This window comes from Mastomys coucha, unplaced genomic scaffold (assembly GCF_008632895.1).
Source record: "Mastomys coucha isolate ucsf_1 unplaced genomic scaffold, UCSF_Mcou_1 pScaffold6, whole genome shotgun sequence".
In the NCBI taxonomy this organism is placed as follows: domain Eukaryota; kingdom Metazoa; phylum Chordata; class Mammalia; order Rodentia; family Muridae; genus Mastomys; species Mastomys coucha.
In genome coordinates, this window is record NW_022196912.1 from 129,215,600 (window position 1) to 129,235,638 (window position 20,039).

General features: G+C 39.5%; 1 protein-coding gene across 3 annotated transcripts in view; it reads left to right on the forward strand.

Moving 5' to 3' along the window:
- Positions 1-20,039, forward strand: part of Ncapg2 (non-SMC condensin II complex subunit G2) — a 60,293-nt gene that overhangs the window by 9,528 nt on the left and 30,726 nt on the right. For all 3 annotated transcript variants that reach the window (XM_031355800.1, XM_031355801.1, XM_031355802.1), the window contains exons 3-15: positions 1,000-1,188; positions 1,667-1,781; positions 3,315-3,469; positions 4,649-4,783; positions 7,996-8,090; positions 9,538-9,607; positions 11,963-12,049; positions 13,488-13,580; positions 14,635-14,760; positions 15,441-15,620; positions 16,534-16,686; positions 18,526-18,748; positions 18,957-19,060. In XM_031355800.1, coding sequence (XP_031211660.1) covers positions 1,000-1,188; positions 1,667-1,781; positions 3,315-3,469; positions 4,649-4,783; positions 7,996-8,090; positions 9,538-9,607; positions 11,963-12,049; positions 13,488-13,580; positions 14,635-14,760; positions 15,441-15,620; positions 16,534-16,686; positions 18,526-18,748; positions 18,957-19,060 — 1,725 coding nt within the window. The remainder of the gene's footprint in view (positions 1-999; positions 1,189-1,666; positions 1,782-3,314; positions 3,470-4,648; positions 4,784-7,995; positions 8,091-9,537; positions 9,608-11,962; positions 12,050-13,487; positions 13,581-14,634; positions 14,761-15,440; positions 15,621-16,533; positions 16,687-18,525; positions 18,749-18,956; positions 19,061-20,039) is intronic.

Consider the following 20,039-nt stretch of genomic DNA (forward strand, 5'->3'; position numbering starts at 1 on the left):
TGGGGCCTGTTCCTCCAAGCTGGCTGCTCTGGTCTTAGAAACTCACCAGAGAGGAAATGGCGGCTCTCTCCCGAGTCTCTGGCTTAAAGTGTTCCCTGGAGGTAGACCCTCCACTTGCAGGGAAGGGGCAGAGAAGGAAGCTGATCCTCCTCTGTCACTCGGAAGCTGAGAGGATCCTGTCCCTGTCCTGCGGCTCCCCTGGGAGTGGTGGGGCCTGTGCCTCCCGGCTGGCTGCTCTGGTCTCAGAAACTCACCAGAGAGAAAATGGCGGGTCTCGCCCGGGTCTCTGGCTTAAGGCCTCCATATTTCTTTAGTTTTATTCATTGCTTCCCTGCAGCTTGCCAGTGCTATTTGTGAATGATCTCTTAATATATAACCTCATTGATACTAATTTATTCTGTAGGCTATAATTTATTATTGTCAGTATACTTGTGCCTCAATTGTTCCAGAGCAGCTGCTAGAAAGTCCTTTTGATTGGGTTGCATACATTTGACAGTACCTGTTCTTACTATCTCAGAGAGATGTGGTCAGCCTGCCCTGAGTGAAGTGAAAAGAGAGTTTAGTAAGGTAGGGGCATGGGGGAGGACTCAGTGGTTCAGGGAAAGGGTGCTGTCTAGGGATGAGGAGCAGATGACATGTAGGGTCTGTTGGTAGAACAAAGAACAGGAAGGAAGGGAATCTGACCCTTTCCGTTATTTACCTCCAGTACATGTTTGTACCTGATGACAGGCTTGGGGATGGTGGACATTTGAATTGATTTTAGGAATTTTAAGTGGGTGAAATTTTAAACTATCTAGTCTTAAGAAGGAGTGGAGGAGAGATTTGATGATTTCTGTTTGGTAATTCTGTACTTTTTCCCTATTAAGAAAGGATTTTGAAAGAAACTAACCAAATGCTTAAACACATAACTAATTTAGTACTTAAACTTTTCTATTAATACCAGTATGAAAAGAATACAACTAATTTTTCATATTTTGTGTTTTTAAAAATATTTTACAGAAAGATTCTTCTGATCCTTTCAGCTTAAGTGAGCTACTAGATGAATTATCAAGGAAACAGAAAGAAGAATTATGGCAAAGGCTAAAGGATTTACTGACAGAAACATTGTTGGAAAGCCCTGTGGATGGGTGGCAGTCAGTGGAAGTCCAGGGTGCAGACGATATGGAATCAGAGCACAGTCCAAAGATGGTATTTGTCTTTCAGAAATAAAAACGTTTCTCTTTACTGTGTTAAGAAAAGATTTGTTTATTTGAATAATTGAATGTTCTTTTTGACATAGAATCTCTTGGCTGGCCTAGAACTCACATGCATACCTGGCTGGCCTCAAACTCACATCACTTGCCTCAGCTTCTTCAGCACTGGGATTAAAGTCATGTGCCACCATGCTCAGCTCAGTGGTTGAACTTTCAAGTTAAGAAAATGCAATATGCCCGTTCTGTAGTTTTGTTCATTGTGAATTTACCTGCTGCCCGGTCCTGCTGTTGCTGTTCTACTGCTCAGTGTTATGATTCTTTTAGGATATTTGACTTATATTCAGTTTTAATCTACCTTTTAGAAAAAGCTAGAGGTGGCTCCATTTTTGAGATTTTAGTAACTTTTTTTTTAAAAGTAGAGTATTACAAGATCCTCATTTTAACTCACTTCTGTTTTAATGTTTTATTTTTAGAAAAAGAGCATAGAAATAACATATGCAATTGTGACTGTAATTCTTACTTCTGTATCAGTAATAAATGAACATGAGAACTATGGAGCCCTCCTGGAGTGTGTTGTTATATTGAATGGTAAGTGGCATATTCAGTAGTGGGCACTAATTTGGCACTTTTTAAAGGGAAGTCACGTATGTTAATGAGCAGGGCTGCAATCTGAAATAAGAATTTAAAGCCATGCCTTTGCACTCAAGTTCTCAAAGACACTGTGAGTTACCGAGGCTCTGTTCCAGTGTTGTAGAGGGTGGTCTGGGTTCTGAGCTCCTGACTGCCATTACTTGCACATTCTTCCGGACAGTGTGCCTGGACTCACAGGATTAATATAACAAGTGCTTGTTTGAAGGGACATCTCTGACTACAGATTTCTCAGTTTGTGCTATTGCCAAAGAGCCCAAGAATCTGTGTTACTGAATTTCTTCTTAAGGATGACCATGGTCTATGGAGTTTTTGATTCCCACAGTTCTTGTTTACTTTAAGCCTGTAAAGCTGTCTTTTAAATAGGTATACTCGCCTGAAATAATGAAAAACCTGGTAATAAAATATTTTCATAAAATTATTTTATAGATGTAAAAGCAATTTTGAGGATTTTATAGAACTATCTTTGTAGCACTTGTTCATTTGGGTAATGTTTCCTGGGACACATTCCAGTTCTCAGTCTTAGCATCACTTGGGTTTCTTTATGTCATTAGGATACTTCTTTAGTCTGATTTCTTGAAATTAGCATATTTTAAAAAATATTTTATATTTTTAGTATGTTTTTAATCTAGTCCCTTCCAGCTATTCTCCCTCTAACCCTCTTTCTTTGTCACTCCCCAAGTTGATAGTATCTTTTTTTTTTTTGATTATTATCTTAAATTACTACAGGCAGTATTGAAAGTCGTTTCTATACTTTGTGGATTTTACTACCAGTTTATTTATAGTCTCAAAATATGTGGTAAAATGAGTGCTGTCATTGTAGTTGCTTCCAGACTCACAATTACTTCAGGAGCTTTATATGTGTATAGCAGTATTCAGGCATCTGTGGGTAATTATTAGCATATTATTAACAATTATTGAGCCTTTATGTTTCTAAAAGCAATATTTTTTATATTCACTATGTTATTTGCTTCGATTGTTTTCCACCTTTGAGCCTAGACCTGAAGCCACCACATTGAGCTTGTAGTGGACTGGTGGTAAGAGCCTGTCCTGGTGGGGGAGGAGTTGTAGTGATAGCAAGATGTACTAGTATGAGGCTTCCAGGTCTCCAGTTCTCTGTTTTGTAAGTATTGGCATTCCATACATGATGTTTATTTGGCAAAGTAAACTAATATTTGCCTAGCGAGGCCTTGTACTAAGTCATAGTGCTCTGAACTTTTTTAAAAGATTTATTTATTTTGTGTATATGAGTGCTTTATCTACATGTACACCTGCATGCCAGAATAGGGTGTCAGATCACATTATAGATCGTTGTGAGCCAGCATGGGGTTGCTGGGGATTGAACTCAGGACCTCTGGAAGAACAACCAGTGCTTTTAACTACTGAGCCATCTCTCTAGCCCAGTACTCTACTTTTGAGTCTGAAATGGTAATAAATTGCTTAATAACAGAAAACATTTGTGCTGTGTTTTAGGTATTTTATATGCATTACCTGAGTCTGAACAAAAACTCCAGAACTGTATTCAGGATCTGTGTGTCAAATGGTGGGAAAGGGGCCTTCCTGCCAAGGAGGACATGGGAAAGACTGCATTTGTCATGCTGCTGAGGAGGAGCCTGGAGACCAAAACAGTATGTTTCCTTTCTTCAGGATATACTTTGTGAAGGGTGGAGTAGGTAGAAGGGGATGGATTCTATAGCTTCCCAGCTCAGGTGAGTTTCTTACAGCGATGCATAGAGGTTGAAGGTGGGAGCACAAGCCAGACCAAGATTGAAAGTTGGGCTTTTTCTTCCGTGTTTTTTCTTTGGGTTGGCTACTGTTCTTTTTGTCACTTCATGGTGAGAAGGCAGTTTCTCTGCTTGTCTTGTTCCTCATTGTACAATGGAAAGGAAGCGAGTACAGGAAAGGCCAAACTTTCTCAGACTAAGCTGTGCTGGTGGGTTTTTCTAAGTGATTGAGTAGAGGGCAGGAATCACCTGTGCCCCTGTGGTTCTTGAAGAGATGTACACACTCTAGAGTAGGACTGAGCAAGTAACCAGGGGATCCTAGATAAAAGGCAGCATGCTTTAGAGTTCTCATGGGAGTTATTTCACATAACTATCAAGTCCTAGAGAAGTTGTAGCTGTCTCAAAGAAAAATAATTTGGAAGTTGGAGGCCAGCTTGGACTACATGAGGTCCTATTTATTTATTTATTTATTTATTTTTAAAGATTGATTTATTTTATGTATATGAGTATACTGTAGCTGTTTTCTGACACAGCAAGGAAGGGCATCAGATCCCATTAGAGATGGTTGTGAGCCACTATGTGGGTATTGGGAATTGAACTCAGGACCTCTGGAAGAGCAAGCAGTTAGTACTCTTAACCACTGAGCCATCTCTCCAGCCCGAGGCCCTATTTATTAAAAAAGAAAAGAAAAGAAAAGACAGTCCAAAGTGTTCAGTAGAACTATACAGAGCATTTGCAAATCTGTTTTGTTGTTGTTGTTTGTTTGTTTGTTTGTTTATATTTTTGTTTTTGGTTTTTGAGACATGGTTTCTTTTTGTATAGCCTTGGCTGTTCTGCAACTAGCTCTGTAGACCAGGCTGGCCTCAAACTCAGAGGTCGTCTGCCTCCTCAGTGCTAGACACAGCCCTATTTTCACTTGTCCTATGTTCTAATTTTTGATGATTCTATAATCTATCTTCATTATTCATGATGTAAAATATTTAGCTTGAAATGCAACTTTACATTCTTTTTATAAAGGAAAAGAAAGTAACTGAAACAAGTAGTACACTGTTCTCTCCTGTGTGGTTCTCTGTGTCCCCACAGGGTGCAGATGTGTGTCGGCTGTGGCACATCCATCAGGCTTTGTACTGCTTTGATTATGATTTGGAGGAAAGTAGAGAAATTAAAGATATGCTACTTGAGTGCTTCATAAATGTTAATTACATCAAGAAAGAAGAGGTAAGTTATAGATGGTGTTTGCTAATTTGTGTATTTTCCTTTTTCCCACCTTTCTATCACTAGATAGGAGAGAAGGAAAGATAGAGAAGGGAGAGAGAGCTAGAGATCCTGAATCTAATTTTTTTCCTTTTTTTCTTCTTTGAGCATAACTACTAACAAACTGCAACCAACCCCCCTCAATGACCACCAACCATCTCACCACACATTTACCTGGGCCCTAGCATTTATATACCCTCTAAAAAGTTCCCAGAATTCCAAATGTCACACAATTGCAGACACTCTCTACAGCTAGCAAAACCATGCCTTTGCTAGAGCCTGAGGCAAATCATAATGGCTGCAGACAGTTGGAAGCAGCCCCAGATCCCAAACCTGTCATTAAAACAAAAACATACTCTTACAATATTTCTGTTTCTTAAACCAAAATTACAGAATTGTCACTTCAGTAAGTAGGTTTTTTATTTGTTTTTTTGTTTTTGTTTGTTTTCTTTTTTGATTTGTTGGTAAGATATTAATGGATGCTTTCCTTAAATTCATGTGGCTGTTGTTTATACTATGCTGTTTTGTGGAAAGGTTAGTATAGTCATTAAGAACTAGTACTAAGCTGGGCTTGGTGGTACATGCCTTTAATCCCAGCACTCAGGGGGCTAGCCTGGCCTTGAAAGCCAGGCTGTTATACAAAGAAACTGTCTCAGGGGAAAAGAAGATCTGTGAGCTTACTCCACATCTGTTTGATTTGGATGGCCCTTATGGAGCACATCCTGCCTTATTTTTATCATTAAACTGGATGGAAATACGTATCAATAAATTGGATTTATACATATATTTACATAAATATTTACATATATGTATATTATACATGTAGAACCCATATGTTTTATATACATATATAAACACACATATGTAAATGTAAGAAAGTATGTTCCTGTGGCTAAGATTTGCTCTCTTACTTCTACAGGTTAATTTTGTGGGGGGCGGTTACCTTAGAGTTATAAAATACTATGTCAAAAGCAACTTTGGGAGGAAAGGATTAATTTCAACTCTGATCACACTCCATCACTGAAGAAGGTCAGGGCAGAAACTCAAAGCAAGAAGCTGGAGGCCAGAAGTAAAGTAGGGGCCATATTAGAATGGTGTTTACTGGGCTGCTTCCCATGGTTTTCTAAGCTTGCTTTCATTTTCCTTTTGTTGTTGTTGCTGCTGTTGTTTTGTTTTTTATTTTTTGAGACATCTTCTCTATTATGTAGCCCTGCTGTCTAGTCCTTAACATAGGTTATTGCTCTCTTAATATTCTTGCTTGAAATGTCTTCTTTCTTTTTTGAGAAAGGATTTTATTACATAGGCCTGGCTGGCCTGGAGTATGTAGACCAAACTGGTCTTGAACTCACAGACATCTGCCTGCCTTTGCATCACATGTACTGGAATTAAACTCATGCACCACCAAGCCTTGCTCAGCCTGTTTTCTTAAACCATCCAGGACCACTTATCTATGAGTAGCACCACCCATAATGTGCTGTGCTCTCCCACATCATTCCTTAGTCAAGAGAATGCCCCACTTGCTTGGATATAGGCCAGTCTTATGGCGATATTTTCTCAGTTGAGGTTTTCTCCCCTCAGATGATTCTAGATTGTATCAAGTTGACAAAGCACTAACCAGCATGGGGTTGGGGGAGGTATGTGTATGCTGCGAATTGAACTCAGAATCTCATGCATGCTAGGTAAGTGCTTGATTACTAAGCCTCCCCTGGCCACGTGATTGTGCTTAATTGGCATATACACAAAAATTATCACCACACGTCTCCATTTCTCTTTTCACCATTCAGAAAATCTAGTGAGGGGCTCTGACCTGTTGTTGGACTACCCATTGTAAGCCGGTCCCATGAGAGAACTGAACAAGTTCAGTTCATATGGCCAGTTTCAGTTAAGATGTGTCTCACATGTAAAGTGCCATGGACTAGAGAACTTATGGCATAAAAAGAGTATTATCTTAATACCTTTTTATATTTATTATATACCTAATATAAATGACATTTTGTTACTCCTTTGTACCAAGTATTTTTAGGGCTAGGGCTAAAATCTTACCTAGCATATATGAGGTCCTACATTCAATCCCTAGTCCTGCCAAGTCTTTAAAAAAATACATCAGTAATAATTTATTAACATGGTTTCTAGAGAAGAGTTCTGTTATGAGGTCACTGTATATCACTCTGTTATTGAGTTTGGACTGTGGCCCTTGCTGGGGTGCAGGGTGACCATAATAGAGTGTGTTTGGGACATGTCTCTGCAGCCATTTCTCCTGATAGTAGAGATGGCTTCCAGAGAACACTCCTCAGGGTCTCAGCCTTTAGCAGAAAATCTGGTCCTGTGGTAGCTCCTAGTTCCCAGCTTGCAGGGCATATGTGATTAGCACCAAGTTCTTCGGCTCCACTAGAAAAGTCTGCCTCTAGTCCTTCCTATTGTGTGGAGGGCACACACTCTGAAACCTCAGTGTTTCTTCCGTAGCAGGAGCAGCAGGTGCTCTTTTAGACTTCAGGGAGGAGCACATGGCATGGCTTGAGTGAAGCAGCAGCATCAGTCAGTGGTGCAGGATGTGTGTGGAGAGGGCCACTTTCCTCAGGTGGTGGTTACCATCATTATTGGAAAGATGTCAAGCACAAGGCTTGCACCTTCATCTCCAGGATTGTTAGGAGATTGGTGAGAATAAAGAGTTTTATGATGGAGTCAAACAAAGATTTCGGGCAATCTTTGGTTTTACATTATCCACTATCCATGATAGCTAGATTGAAATTTTTATAGAACTGTGGTGGGACTCTGTATGGCCCTGTCTCTGAGCTCCTTGGAGACAGATGCTCAGTGCAGCTGCTGCTCTACCCAAGGGAGGAATGTCTGTAGGCCCACAGGTCTCTGCTGTTAGGAGAGCCACTGTAGCACTTCCCAGTTCAACCCCTGTCCAAACTTGCCAAGTGATAGTGACTTAGGCTTCATTTATATTAATAGCTGACTTTGGATGTATTAAACAAATACTTGTTTATATTAGAATAGTTTCATTTAGTTGTAGTTTTATTTATTTATTTATTATTTGAGATGATGTTTGTGTGGCCAGGCTGATCTTGATCTTGTCATATTCTGTCTCAGCCTCCCAAGTAGCTGGGATTACAGGAGTATGCTACCATGCCCAGCTTATCCTCATTTTTTTGTTTTTTTTTCATTTACAGGGAAGAAGATTTCTTAGTTTTCTCTTTAGTTGGAATATAGACTTTATTAAAATGATCCATGAGACCATTAAAAATCAATTATCTGGATTACAAAAGTAAGTAATTGAAGTCTGACTTTGAAAGGTTCTCTTGACTTGTTTTAAAAGCTTTGAGCGTGCGTGCGTGCGTGCGTGCGTGCGTGCGTGTGTGTGTGTGTGTGTGTGTGTGTGTGTGTGTGTGTGTGTGTGTATGAATGCATTATGACAAGGTCTTGCTGTGTAGCCCAATCTGGCCTGTCACTACACAGCAATCTAACTGCCTTAGCTTCCCCATTACAGTTGTGCATCACTACCCTGTTTATATTAACATAATTAGAAGCCTTAGAAATTATATCTTATGATTCACTACTGTATTATCGGGTAGTTTTTTTTTTCCTCTAATAAAGCATTTCTCCGGTAGTAATTGAGATTTTACGTTGTTGGGGTTTTGTTTTGTTTTGTTTTGTTTTTTTAGTTCTTCTCTTTTTTTCCCCCAGGGGGATGCGTTTGCTGCCCAGGTTGATTTTCAGTCTCTGGGGTCATGTGGTCCTTACTCTGGAGTAGCTGGAACAGAAAGCAGTGGTAGTTTTTTAGACAGATATATGACAATTACAGCTTTGTCTTACAACAAAGCTCATGTCATTAGTATTTAGAGGACATTTAGGATACACCATCTAATTGAGTGTGGGCTGAACTGTATGGTTGGCGGTGAGTGACCCTGTGGTATAACTAGGAAGAACCACAGATATGAAGTTCTAGCCCAAGTACTTTATTCATCAGTCAGACTGCTATACAAACTGCACATTTGCTTATGTGCTTTCTGTTTTGAATATCATTCCTTACTGTGGAGGTAGGCTAGAGTTACTAAATCCCTTAGTGTTTGATAGCCATATAAGCGCTGAGTGGGGATTTGGTTCTAGTTTGAATGCCGAGCTCTTGGTATATTCTAAATTGTTTCCTTACACTTCCTTAGTAATATGTTTGTGCTGAACTAATTTCTAAACGTAGATGATTTTCAAGTTGAATCCTGTTGTAACTTTTCCTATATGTGAAGAATTAGTATTTAAAGTGTTTTTAGTGTTTTTTAAATTTGTTTGTGTTTTGGAGGGTCATAGGTGTGGGTGTGGCTATGCCATAGTGCACATGTGGAGGTGAGAGGACAACTTACAAGAGTTAGCTCTCCTTTCCCACCAGCCGGGGTCTAGGCATTGACCAGCCATTGAGCTCGCTAGCAAGTGCCTTTACCAAGTAAGCTCTCTCACCAGTCTATACTTAAAAATTTTTGACTGTAGAATTTAATTCTGGGCTTACGTTGTCAGGGTTAGGGTAACATTGACTGAAGAGGAGTTTTTATTCCAGCCTCCTCTCCAGTTTGGACTCTTCCTCTTTCCATTTCAGGTAGGTAATATTGCAGATGGTTTATAGAACCATATCCTATTTCAGTTTCTTGAGGCAGCAGAGTAACTGAAGTGTGGGGTATGGTAAAATTATTTAAACATGTTTTAACATCTTTTTTAAAAAATAGGTCTTTGATGGTACACATTGCAGAAATTTATTTCAGAGCTTGGAAAAAGGCTTCGGGGAAAATGTTGGAGGTATTTTCATTTTATTTAACATATACTGTATTCTAGTTATTTAAGTGTCCAAGAGTGGCCTATTTAAAACTAGTGCCTAATCTGTGTGAAAATAAAGCTGATTAATCATGCTGATAGAAGTATGATAGGTTGAGTCATTGTGGCCCACGTGTTGAGGCACAGCCCCATCTATCACCTTGCTGGGATGTGCAGTTTCAGTGGGTTTTGTGTTCCTTATTCTGTTGTCTCTCGGCCTAGACTGTCTAGTTACCTCTGGCTATTGGGTTGCTGGGATGTGGCTAGTCAAAGGGAGATGCGTTGCAAGATGGATGTACTAGGCTTAACAAAATGTATTAAGTAATTTGACCAGTTTCTTTGTTTTTATTCTGGCTGCTTGAAAGTGAAAAGCTGCATTTGTGTTTGGGTTCTCTTTCCATGGATGGTGCTGTCTAGGACCCTCTCTAGTGCCTCTTCAGGTGTTATCTTAAGAGGCCCATGACATTCACTGTGAGCAGAGGTAGCCCTTCCCAAATGCACTGCATATGTTAGGGACATAGATGTAGCTTTCTCATTCACAGTCTGTACTAAACATGCAGAGACTCATCAGCTGTGTAACATGCCATTGTCTGCTTCTTCCTTCTACATTTTCAAAGACTAGAACGTTTTCTCTTCAATCCACAAGTATTCTTCTCTTTGACTCTTTTCTTTGGAGGATTGACAGTGACTAGTGCAGGCGGGAAGACTTCCTCATGACTAGTGCAGGTCTGTCCACACTGCCTTTATGTCTGCTTACACTTGGTCTTTATTGCTAATATTTGTCATTTCTTTCATATCTAGAGATCAAAAGTTACTGTATTCCCCTTTGGACAATTTTAATAAACTAGTTTAAATCTGTGGTCATTTTAGCAAAAGGACAGAACCAGAGCATTATTCTCCATTATTTCGTTTGCTTGTTGTTGTTTTTTTTTTAATGATTTATTTAGTTATTTTAATTATGTGTTTGTGCAAGGGTTTATGTATATGTTTATTTACATTAAGTTTCAGGCCTGTGGAGGCCAGAGACATTGATTCCCCTGGAGCTAGAGTTACAGGAAGGTGTGAGCCACCTATGTCATGTGTGGTAATTGAACTTGAGGGCTCTGGAAGGGCAGTACTCACTCTTAGCTACTGAGCCATTTCTCCAGTTCCCCTACCTCTTTTTTTTTTTTTTTTTTTTTTTTTTTTTTTTAATTTAGGCTGGTCTTGAAGTCATGGTCCTCCTACTTCAGCCTTTTAAGTGCTAGAATTATTGGTTTGCTTCATTGTGCCTGGCTTTTAATTCATTCATGTGTGTGTGTATGTATGTGTACACGTATGTACACACATATATTTATAAAATTCATACATACATAGGTGTATATATTCTTACATTATTTATGTTTTATATTTTTGTATGCATGAGTGTGAGTACACGTGTGCTGTGGGAGGTCAGAGGACAGCTCTCAGGAGTCAGTACTCAGGTTGTCTGGCTTGACTGCAAGTGCCTGTTAATCAGTATACAAGTGCTCATAGCTTTGTTTATTGCTCTCCTTTTTAAGTCTGTGCCATTGATGTTTTGGAGGCACCTGTAGAAGGGGAATGCCATATTCTAATAGTTCCAGTTTGTCTTTATGTAACTTCCAGAACATATGGCATAGCTCTTGCCTCATCATTTGTCAGATAGGGCATTAGCCCACATTCAGAGATTTATCATTAACTTCAAGGAAGGTAAATTTTCAAGATGATATTGATAGCAATATTTATGTCTTCGCCTAAAGCTGTGGAGTCCTTGCACCCTGGAGTGTAGGGTAACACATAGTCGGTTGGGCTTAGCTTCTCTTTTGTTTTACTCTGTGGCTTGTTTTTTCATTGTTAGTGGTTAAGAGTCTCTCTCACACTTTTTTCCCAGCACTTGTCAGAGGTACCCCAGAAGATTTCATGTCAGTCTCTGGAGTTCTGACCTCCACTGTAGAGGTAGCTCCACTGCGTGTTTTGGAGAGGTTCTTGAATAGGTTGATGTTCCCAGGACAGTATAACTTTTCTGAGAACTCAGTGTGGCTTATGTACATTTCTTTTTCTAGTGTCTGTATTTTGTCTGATGTGAGCTGTTTTCTAATGATTCTGGGGAGCTTACTTTGCTACATTGCTCAGATTCACTGTTCCATCAGATGAAGTAGAAGTAGCTAAGAGTCCTCGTTGTATATTGAAACTAAAGGAATAGATACATAGTAACAGCTCTGACAGAGTATCAGAAATTTTCTCTGAATATGAGGAAGAGATTAGGTGCTTCTGTATGGGGATTCTTGCCTGCCTCACTGCCTGTGTGATGGATGCTTGTCATTGCTCTTCTTGTTTCAGACCATTGAAAATGACTGCATCCAGGACTTCATGTTCCATGGCATCCACCTTCCAAGGAGGTCTCCAGTGCACTCCAAAGTCCGAGAGGTAAGGGAGGCACCTCTGATTCACCAATTGTGAGCAGTTGCTGTTGAGATCCTATTTCAGCTTTTCTATTTGTGGATAATTGTTTTGGCTAAATTTAAAAATTCACAATTTTACCCCATTAGTCAAAGGAATTTCTTAGACTCTTGATATTTGGTGTCTTGGCAATTTGTTCTGCTACCGGTTCTGTGGTGAGGAAAGAAACGGTATGCTGTCATTAAGCCAGCCAGGACTGTGTGCTTTAGCTTTATGGCGAGTGAGTTGTGTTTCACTTTAAAGCTGTTTAAAGTCTTTCTGTAAAGTGTGAACATCATCTATACCAAAACATGGTAATACTGTACTAAAAACAATGTAGACCATCAATGAAACTCATGAAAAGAAATAATCAGGCTGAGTGTGATGGTGTTTTTTTGTAATTCCATTGATCTGGAGGCTGAAATGGGAGAATCATGAGATAGAGGATGGGTTAAGATATGTAGTACAAGACATTTTCTAGAATTTAAAAAGAATCAAATCTTCCATCAGAAAACCATGCCCATGCTGTAGTTAATTCAGGTTTTCACTAATAAATTTCGGGAGGAGTAGATTCCAAAAATAAGGCAAAACTGTTTCTGGGCTCAAGCATTTATATAGAATATAAATATATAGGAATATTGTGGAATGCTTCTGACTATCAAAGAAATGGATGGTCTATTTGTAATTTATTATAAGTTTTGGGAAGAGCCTGGTATCTCAATTAAGCTAGTAGTATAAAGAGTATTGAGTAGACTCCTGTTCTTTATGAAATCTTAAGACAGAGAGCTGGTGCGTGTCCCTGGTGGGCAGCAAAGAGTTGAAACCTGTTCCTATTGGGCAGTAAAGAGCTTATATGCAGGGCCAAAGTATGTTCAAAGAGCATTTTAGTTAAGATGACTCAGGCAAAGTCTTGTTCTTGAACCCCTTTTAACTGTTCATGCTTTCATTTTGCCCTTACTGTGAGAGCTCTTTGGAGGTTATGTGGCTCTTGGTAGGCTAATAATAATTTCATTTTTATATTATTTGGTTTTTTTGAGATAGGGTCTTGCAGAGTTATCCTGGATAGTCTAGAGTTCCTGGGTTTAGGTTTCTTCTGCCACAGACTCTCAATGAGTGTGACAGCAGGCATGGATCACTGGGTGGTCGGCAGTAGAACCCAAGTGGTATTAGAATTCAGAGCCATTGATTGATATTTTGGCTATGATTTCTTTGTTCTGATTTGTTGTATTCAAGGTTGTCTTGTATTTGGTCTTGCCAGAGAATGTTGTGTCATAGTGGTGGGATGGGGCAGAATAACCTTTCCTCTTGTTTCTGAGCTTTTGTGTTTGTTTTGAGATAGACTCTTATATACACTACTACATCTGAGTCAAATGCCTTACAAATAACTACATAGCCTTTTTTTCCTTTCTTTTTCTTGGGCTTTTAGGTGCTGAGTTACTTTCACCAACAGAAAGTTCGTCAGGGAGTGGAAGAGATGCTCTATAGGTTATATAAGCCCATCCTGTGGAGGGGACTAAAGGTAAATTCTTACTGGTGTTTCCAAGTGCAGGATGTGCTTTGAATTTATCCTGTGCTAATTCAAAAGGGAACTAGAACACTAGAGACAGTGCTTTATGAGATTTCAGAACAAAATTTCTTATGTTTTTGAGCTATGCTGTTACTGTGTTGCCCATCCTAGCCACCTGGGCTCAAGTGCCTCCTGCCTCAGCCTCATGTGTAGATGGGACTATAAATATGTGCCACCATTCCTGGCTCTCAGTTTTTAACCTTTATGAAGAGCATTTCTTTGATCTACTTAACTCTAAAGGCAGATCAGTTCAGTACAAAGTAAGTAGTCACTGTGAAAATCGGTATGTTGGTTTGAACAAACTCAGAGAGACTGGGGAGAGTAACAGCTGCGCCACCTGCCTGCTCTTATAGGCTGTATAGGTTCTCAAGGCTGGCATGAGGGCAGAAGGCAAATACACTCTGGTTAGCATTCTGATGAACACCTAGGTCTCCACAAACGGCTCTGCTGGATGAGAAGGCAGCAGCCACCTCTTAATAATCTCTTAATATGACTAATCTTTCTTTTTTTTTTAATAGTCCAAAAATTGAAAAGTGTAATCAAATACAGCTTTGAAGTGAGAAAACTGGCCTTTAATATGTTGATACTGAACTGAGAGTTTGACTTAATTTAAGGATGACCTCACAAAGTTTGGCTATTTACTTTTGTGTTCCCTAGGGCAGAGCCCAGTGCTCCATACATGTGGGGTGTGTACTTTGCCACCAAGTTACATCCACAGCATGTTTTTGATAACTTAAAGGTTAAAGTTACCTTATTTTTATTACAATTTATTTGTTCATTTATTAGGAAGTGGGAGCATATGTGGAGGGCAGAGTGTAGCCTGTGGAGTCAGTTTTCTCCAGCATGTGTTCCTGGGATTGAACTCAGGTTGTTAAATTCAGTTGCAAGTGCCCTTGGCCTCTGAACCATCTTGCCAGCCCCTAAAATTGTCTTTCTTTTGTAAATAAATCTTTACTGAAATTGTGGAACACTCTCTCAACTTCTAAAAGTACTTATATTTTTATAGGCCAGAAATTCTGAAGTTCGAGCAAATGCTGCATTGTTGTTTATTGAAGCATTTCCTGTTAGAGATCCAAACTTCACTACCACTGAAATGGACAGTGAAATTCAGAAGCAGTTTGAAGAACTATATGTACGTATTGCTGTGGAGGGCATTCACTGCTTGCAAACTTATATGTCTTGTAGCTAGCTGCAGGGTCAGTGCTTGCCAGCAGGGCCATCCTACAGAGGAATGCCCATTCTGCCCGTGTCCCCAGATGCACAGATCCATGCTATTCCTTCTTCCTCTTTTTAGTCACTCTTGAGATATTCCATTATGTATCTTTATATAGTTTTCAGATTATAGCTGTACATGCCTTGTTCCCAGTAGACATGTGTTAGCATTTTGACTTGCTGATTTGACTCTACCACTCCCGTTTATAGCTTTATGACTTTAGAAAATTCATCCATCTTTTCAAGTGTCTTCATCTGTGAAATCATATGAACTGAAAATATTCAGAACAAAAGTATGCCTGATTGAACATGCACAGCTTTTATTTCATGCCATTAGTCCATAAACAATATAGCAGAACAATTACTCATGTAACTCTTATATGGGAAGCATAGGTTGGTGCTGTGTTGCTTTATATAAATAGCTGCAGATGAGGCATCCCGGCACTATTCCCCTTCAGAATACCTAGAGACAGTGGACGGTGTGCCCACTATTTCTTCAACTCTAAGTATCTGTTACTAAGTTTTAAATTCCCAGAGTACTAATATGTTACACAAACAATAATTTAAAAGTTGTACACCTCTTCTTTTGCCTACTTTTAGAGCCTTTTAGAAGATCCTTATCCACGGGTCCGTTCCACAGGCATCCTTGGTGTTTGTAAAATAACTTCTAAATATTGGGAAATGATGCCCCCCTCCATTCTTGTTGACCTCTTGAAGAAAGTCACAGGGGAACTGGCATTTGATATAAGCTCAGCTGATGTTCGGTGTTCTGTATTTAAGGTAAGGTTTTTAAAGGTGTAAAAGTAACATTCTATTATACAATAGTTTTGTAAAACTCTAAGGATTTTGTAGGAAATACAAGGGGAAAATAATAGAAAATTATGTATTCTACTCAGTGGGGAAAATGTCATGGATACTGTAGTTGTGTTTCTACACCAAAACTTAATATTTTTGTATAATTTTATTTATTTTTAAAATAAAAATTATTTGATGTGTATGGGTGTTTTTGGCTATATGTTATGTGTCTGGCTGGTGCCCATGAGTGCCAGAAGAGTGTTGGATCTCATGGAACTAGAGTTCCAGATGGTTGTGAGCCTTCATGTAGGTGCTGGGAGCTGAGCTAAGGTCCTCTCCTAGAGGAGCCAGAAACATTGGATTCTCCTGGAGTTGGTGTTAAAGGTTCTTGTGAGACACAGACACCTGTTGTGGGTGTGAGAAACTGAACTTGAGCTCTCTGCAAGCATCGTATATGATTTTAATTGTTGAGCCGTATCTTCAGTCTCCAAACTAAGCTTCTAAAATCCAGATTTAAAGTATTTTCTAGCTAGGTGTGTAGCCAAGACCTATATATAGCAGAAATACTCAGGGGCCTGAGGCAGGACGGTTCCGAGTTTGAAGTCACTTGAGTTGCCTAGAGAGAGACCCTGTTTCTCTATAAAATGTCTAGTTGCCAAAGTACTAGTTTTGGGCTGGGCATAGTATTCTAGCTCTATAAAAGTCCTCCTTTTTGCCTCTGTGGAATGTCTTACTGAGCCATTTCACTAGCCCCAAAGCATGCCTTTGATGTGCAGTTTCACGAAGGTGGTGTTTTCTGTCAAGAATGGGACTGAGCATCATCTTAGCTGCTTCCTACCTAAATGTATTGGTGTATTCTGATTTGAAGTGCTTTCTCCCCTCTCCCCATTCTCTGTAGTGTTTGCCAATTATTTTGGATAACAGACTGAGCCACCCATTATTAGAACAACTTTTGCCACTACTCAGGTATAGTCTCCACGATAACTCAGAGAAAGTACGGGTGGCTTTTGTGGAGTTGCTGCTGAAGATCAAGGCTGTGAGAGCTGCAAAGGTAAGAGGACATGTTAAGATAAACTGAGATAGGCAAAGGACATTTGTCACCACCTAACAGAAAGCCCTAATGTTAATTCTAGGAACCTTCCAATTAAATTAATCAATTTGATAACTAATGTATTTGCTAGATTGTCAGAAAATGTTGTTTTATGTTCCTCATATAAGGTTGTAGAAATAATGTGTTTTTCATTTTGCAAAGACTAATCTAAGCAATCACCTTTACATATTTTTAAATCATTATTTCATGTGTAATGGGGCTTGTGTGCACTGTATACTGTTGGAGGTAAGAAGAAAACTTGAAGGACTTGATTCTTTCTACCATGTGGGTTCCAGAGATTGAGCCATGGTTGTCAGTCTTGGTGACAAGCACCTTTATCCCTGTGCCATCTTGTAGGCCCTCCCCTTATATTTTTTATTACATATTAAAAACATTGAAACATAGCTGGGCGGTGGTGGCACATGCCTTTAATCTTAGCACTTGGGAAGCAGAGACAGGCGGATTTCTGAGTTCGAGGACAGCCAGGGCTATACAGAGAAACCCTGTCTCAAAAAAACTGGGGGTGGGGTCGGGGGGAGTCATTGAAATAATTGGTGGATCTATACATATTTAGCACTTATATATTACTTGCAAAGGTTAGCTAAAAGCCGTTCTGCTGTTTTTTTTTTTCTTTTTAAACAAATAATTACTTGTAACATGGTAAACATGCACTGGACATAGGCCAATTTATTGACATCATAAAGAGGACATGAAAGTTGCCTTCTTTCCAGTTCTAATTCAGTTATTGTTTTGTTTCGTTTTGTTTTGTTTTTAACCTTTTTTCTCTGATACTGGGGATTGAACTCAGGACCTCATAAATGTTAGGCTGGTGTTCTTATCACTGAGACAAGAAGGCTTCAAGGTTAAAAAGAGTTCAAGGCTAGCGTTCCTGACTGTCCGTGTAAATACTGGTTGCTGGGGGCATTGCCTCCCACATATCTGCTTGTGTACTGTTCAGAGTGATAACCTTGTATGCATGTATAACTTATCTGGACTTAGCCTTTGGTGAGGACAGACATAGGCTCTATGGAGGAGCTGCCCAGGTGCTAGAAGCCCATGCTAGAGTTGGAGTTGTAGTTTAGTTGGCAGAGTACCTGTCTAAAATACACAAAGGCCTGCGTTTAGTCCCTAGCATAAATATATGTGGTGCTGTATGCCTGTGATTCTAGTATTCAGGAGGTGGAGGGAAGAAGATCAGAAGTTTAAGTTAATCTTCAGCTACAAAGTACATTTGTGGCTGGCCAGGACACTTGAGATCCTGACTTAAAACACACACACACAAAACACCACCATAAACAGTGCCAATATCTGTCTCTTGTGGAATGTGCAATTGTGTGAGCTTCTGAGTTGGACAAGGAGACTGTTCACAGTAGAAAGAGCAAGCCAGCAGTCCTCCAGTGTTATGGAGAGATGGTCTGGGTCTCTTAAGAGAGTAAAGTGGTCACATCAAAACTATTAGTACATAAAAAGTGTCTTCCTGCTAATAGACCAGCCAGTGGATTAGTAGACCTACAAATGTAGAAGTGATCATCTTTATTAATTGGAGCTATCATTCGTGCATGAATCATGCTGCTAAAGAATCCTAGTTGGCCTTTCCACAGCCTCATGCTATACCTTACATATTACATTTCTTTAAAATGTAGGTTTGTTTACAGAAAAGTCAGATTCTGGTATAGGTATTAGGATTTTTCTTGAGTATAAAAAAATTAGTTCTTTGGTTATATTCTGGAAACTAGCAGTTTTCAAGATTATAGGAACCACTGTTTATTTCCTTTTGCATGTTACCACCCCACCTCCTAGTTTTGGAAAATATGCCCCATGGAGGACATTTTGGTTCGTCTGGAAATGGATTCTCGGCCTGTGTCTCGGCGCCTAGTGAGCCTCATCTTCAACTCTTTTCTGCCTGTGAACCAGCCAGAGGAAGTGTGGTGTGAGCGCTGTGTCACGCTGATCCAGATGAATCGCGCAGCTGCCAGGAGGTTCTATCAGTATGCTCATGAGCATACCGCCAGCACCAACATAGGTCTGAATCTCTGCTTCCCCCATCTCTTGCTGCCTCTCACCCAGCAAAGTGCACAGTACAGATGCTCAGTATTTTCACTTAGTGAGCTTCATGCTTTCTTGCATCCCTTAATGGTTTTCCTCTTTACTATTTGAGATTATAATTTTCTAATTGGAAAGCTTATTTTATAGAAGATGCATTTCTTTATTGATTATCTTAACTACTTTAGCAAAGCTCATCCATGTCATCCGCCACTGCTTGAATGCCTGTATCCAGAGGACTCTGAGAGAGTGCCCAGAGGCCCATAAGGAGTGTGAGAAGGAGAATGCCAGTGTAAGTGTCTTTCTTACTTCACACTAAAAACAAGCAGAATTTGTTTTGGTATCATTTTTATAGGTTGTTAGGATGTTTTAATTTCCCATTTATTTCAATAAAGTACAGCTTATAAAATTCTTAAGTACAGCTTTTGAAGAGTCATAAATTATATATTTTTTTAAAGATTTTATTTATTTTATGTACATGAGTACACTGTAACTGTCTTCAGACACACCAGAAGAGGGCATCGGATCCCATTACAGGTGGTTGTAAGCCACCATGTGGTTGCTGGGATTTGAACTCAGGACCTTTGGAAGAAGAGTCAGTGCTCTTAACCACTGAGCCATTTCTCCAGCCCCATAAATTATATTTTTAAAAGAATTATGGTATATCTTTTGTACTTTTAGAGCCTGGTAGGATTTTGTAAAAAGAAGAATATTCTTGCTGGTGGCAGCTTGTCCTGTATTTCTTTGTCCTGGCCCTCTCTGTGATCAGTTCATCTTGTGTGTAACACTATTGAGCTAGATTCTGGACTTGGAGCTGGTGTCTGTCAGAGTCACTAACATGATGTTCTAGAAACGCTCGGTGCAAGCTTTTTGTAGAAATGTCTTAAATTAGTCTTTTAGTAAGTCCCCAAATATCCAGTAATAGCCAGTTGAGACTTGACTGCACTTACTGCTTTCAAGCAGTATCTAAGCTTATATATAGGCACTTCAAATTTACATATCTAAAGTAAAACTTGAGGGATTTTTTTTTTTTTCCAGTACCCAAATAGATTAGAAATCTGTCCTGTATCACAAAACAAATTTCCTTTGCTAAAGTTCTATACTAGTATGACTATATGATTAAGACCTGGGGCTTGCTCCTATTACCCTATGGCCCATCTAGAGAGATTAGGCAATTTTATTCAGACTGCCTCTTTCATGGATTATGCCAGTATCATGGTTATCTCAGTGTGCCTTCCCCATTGCATCTTGACAGGCAACTAGCTCCACCC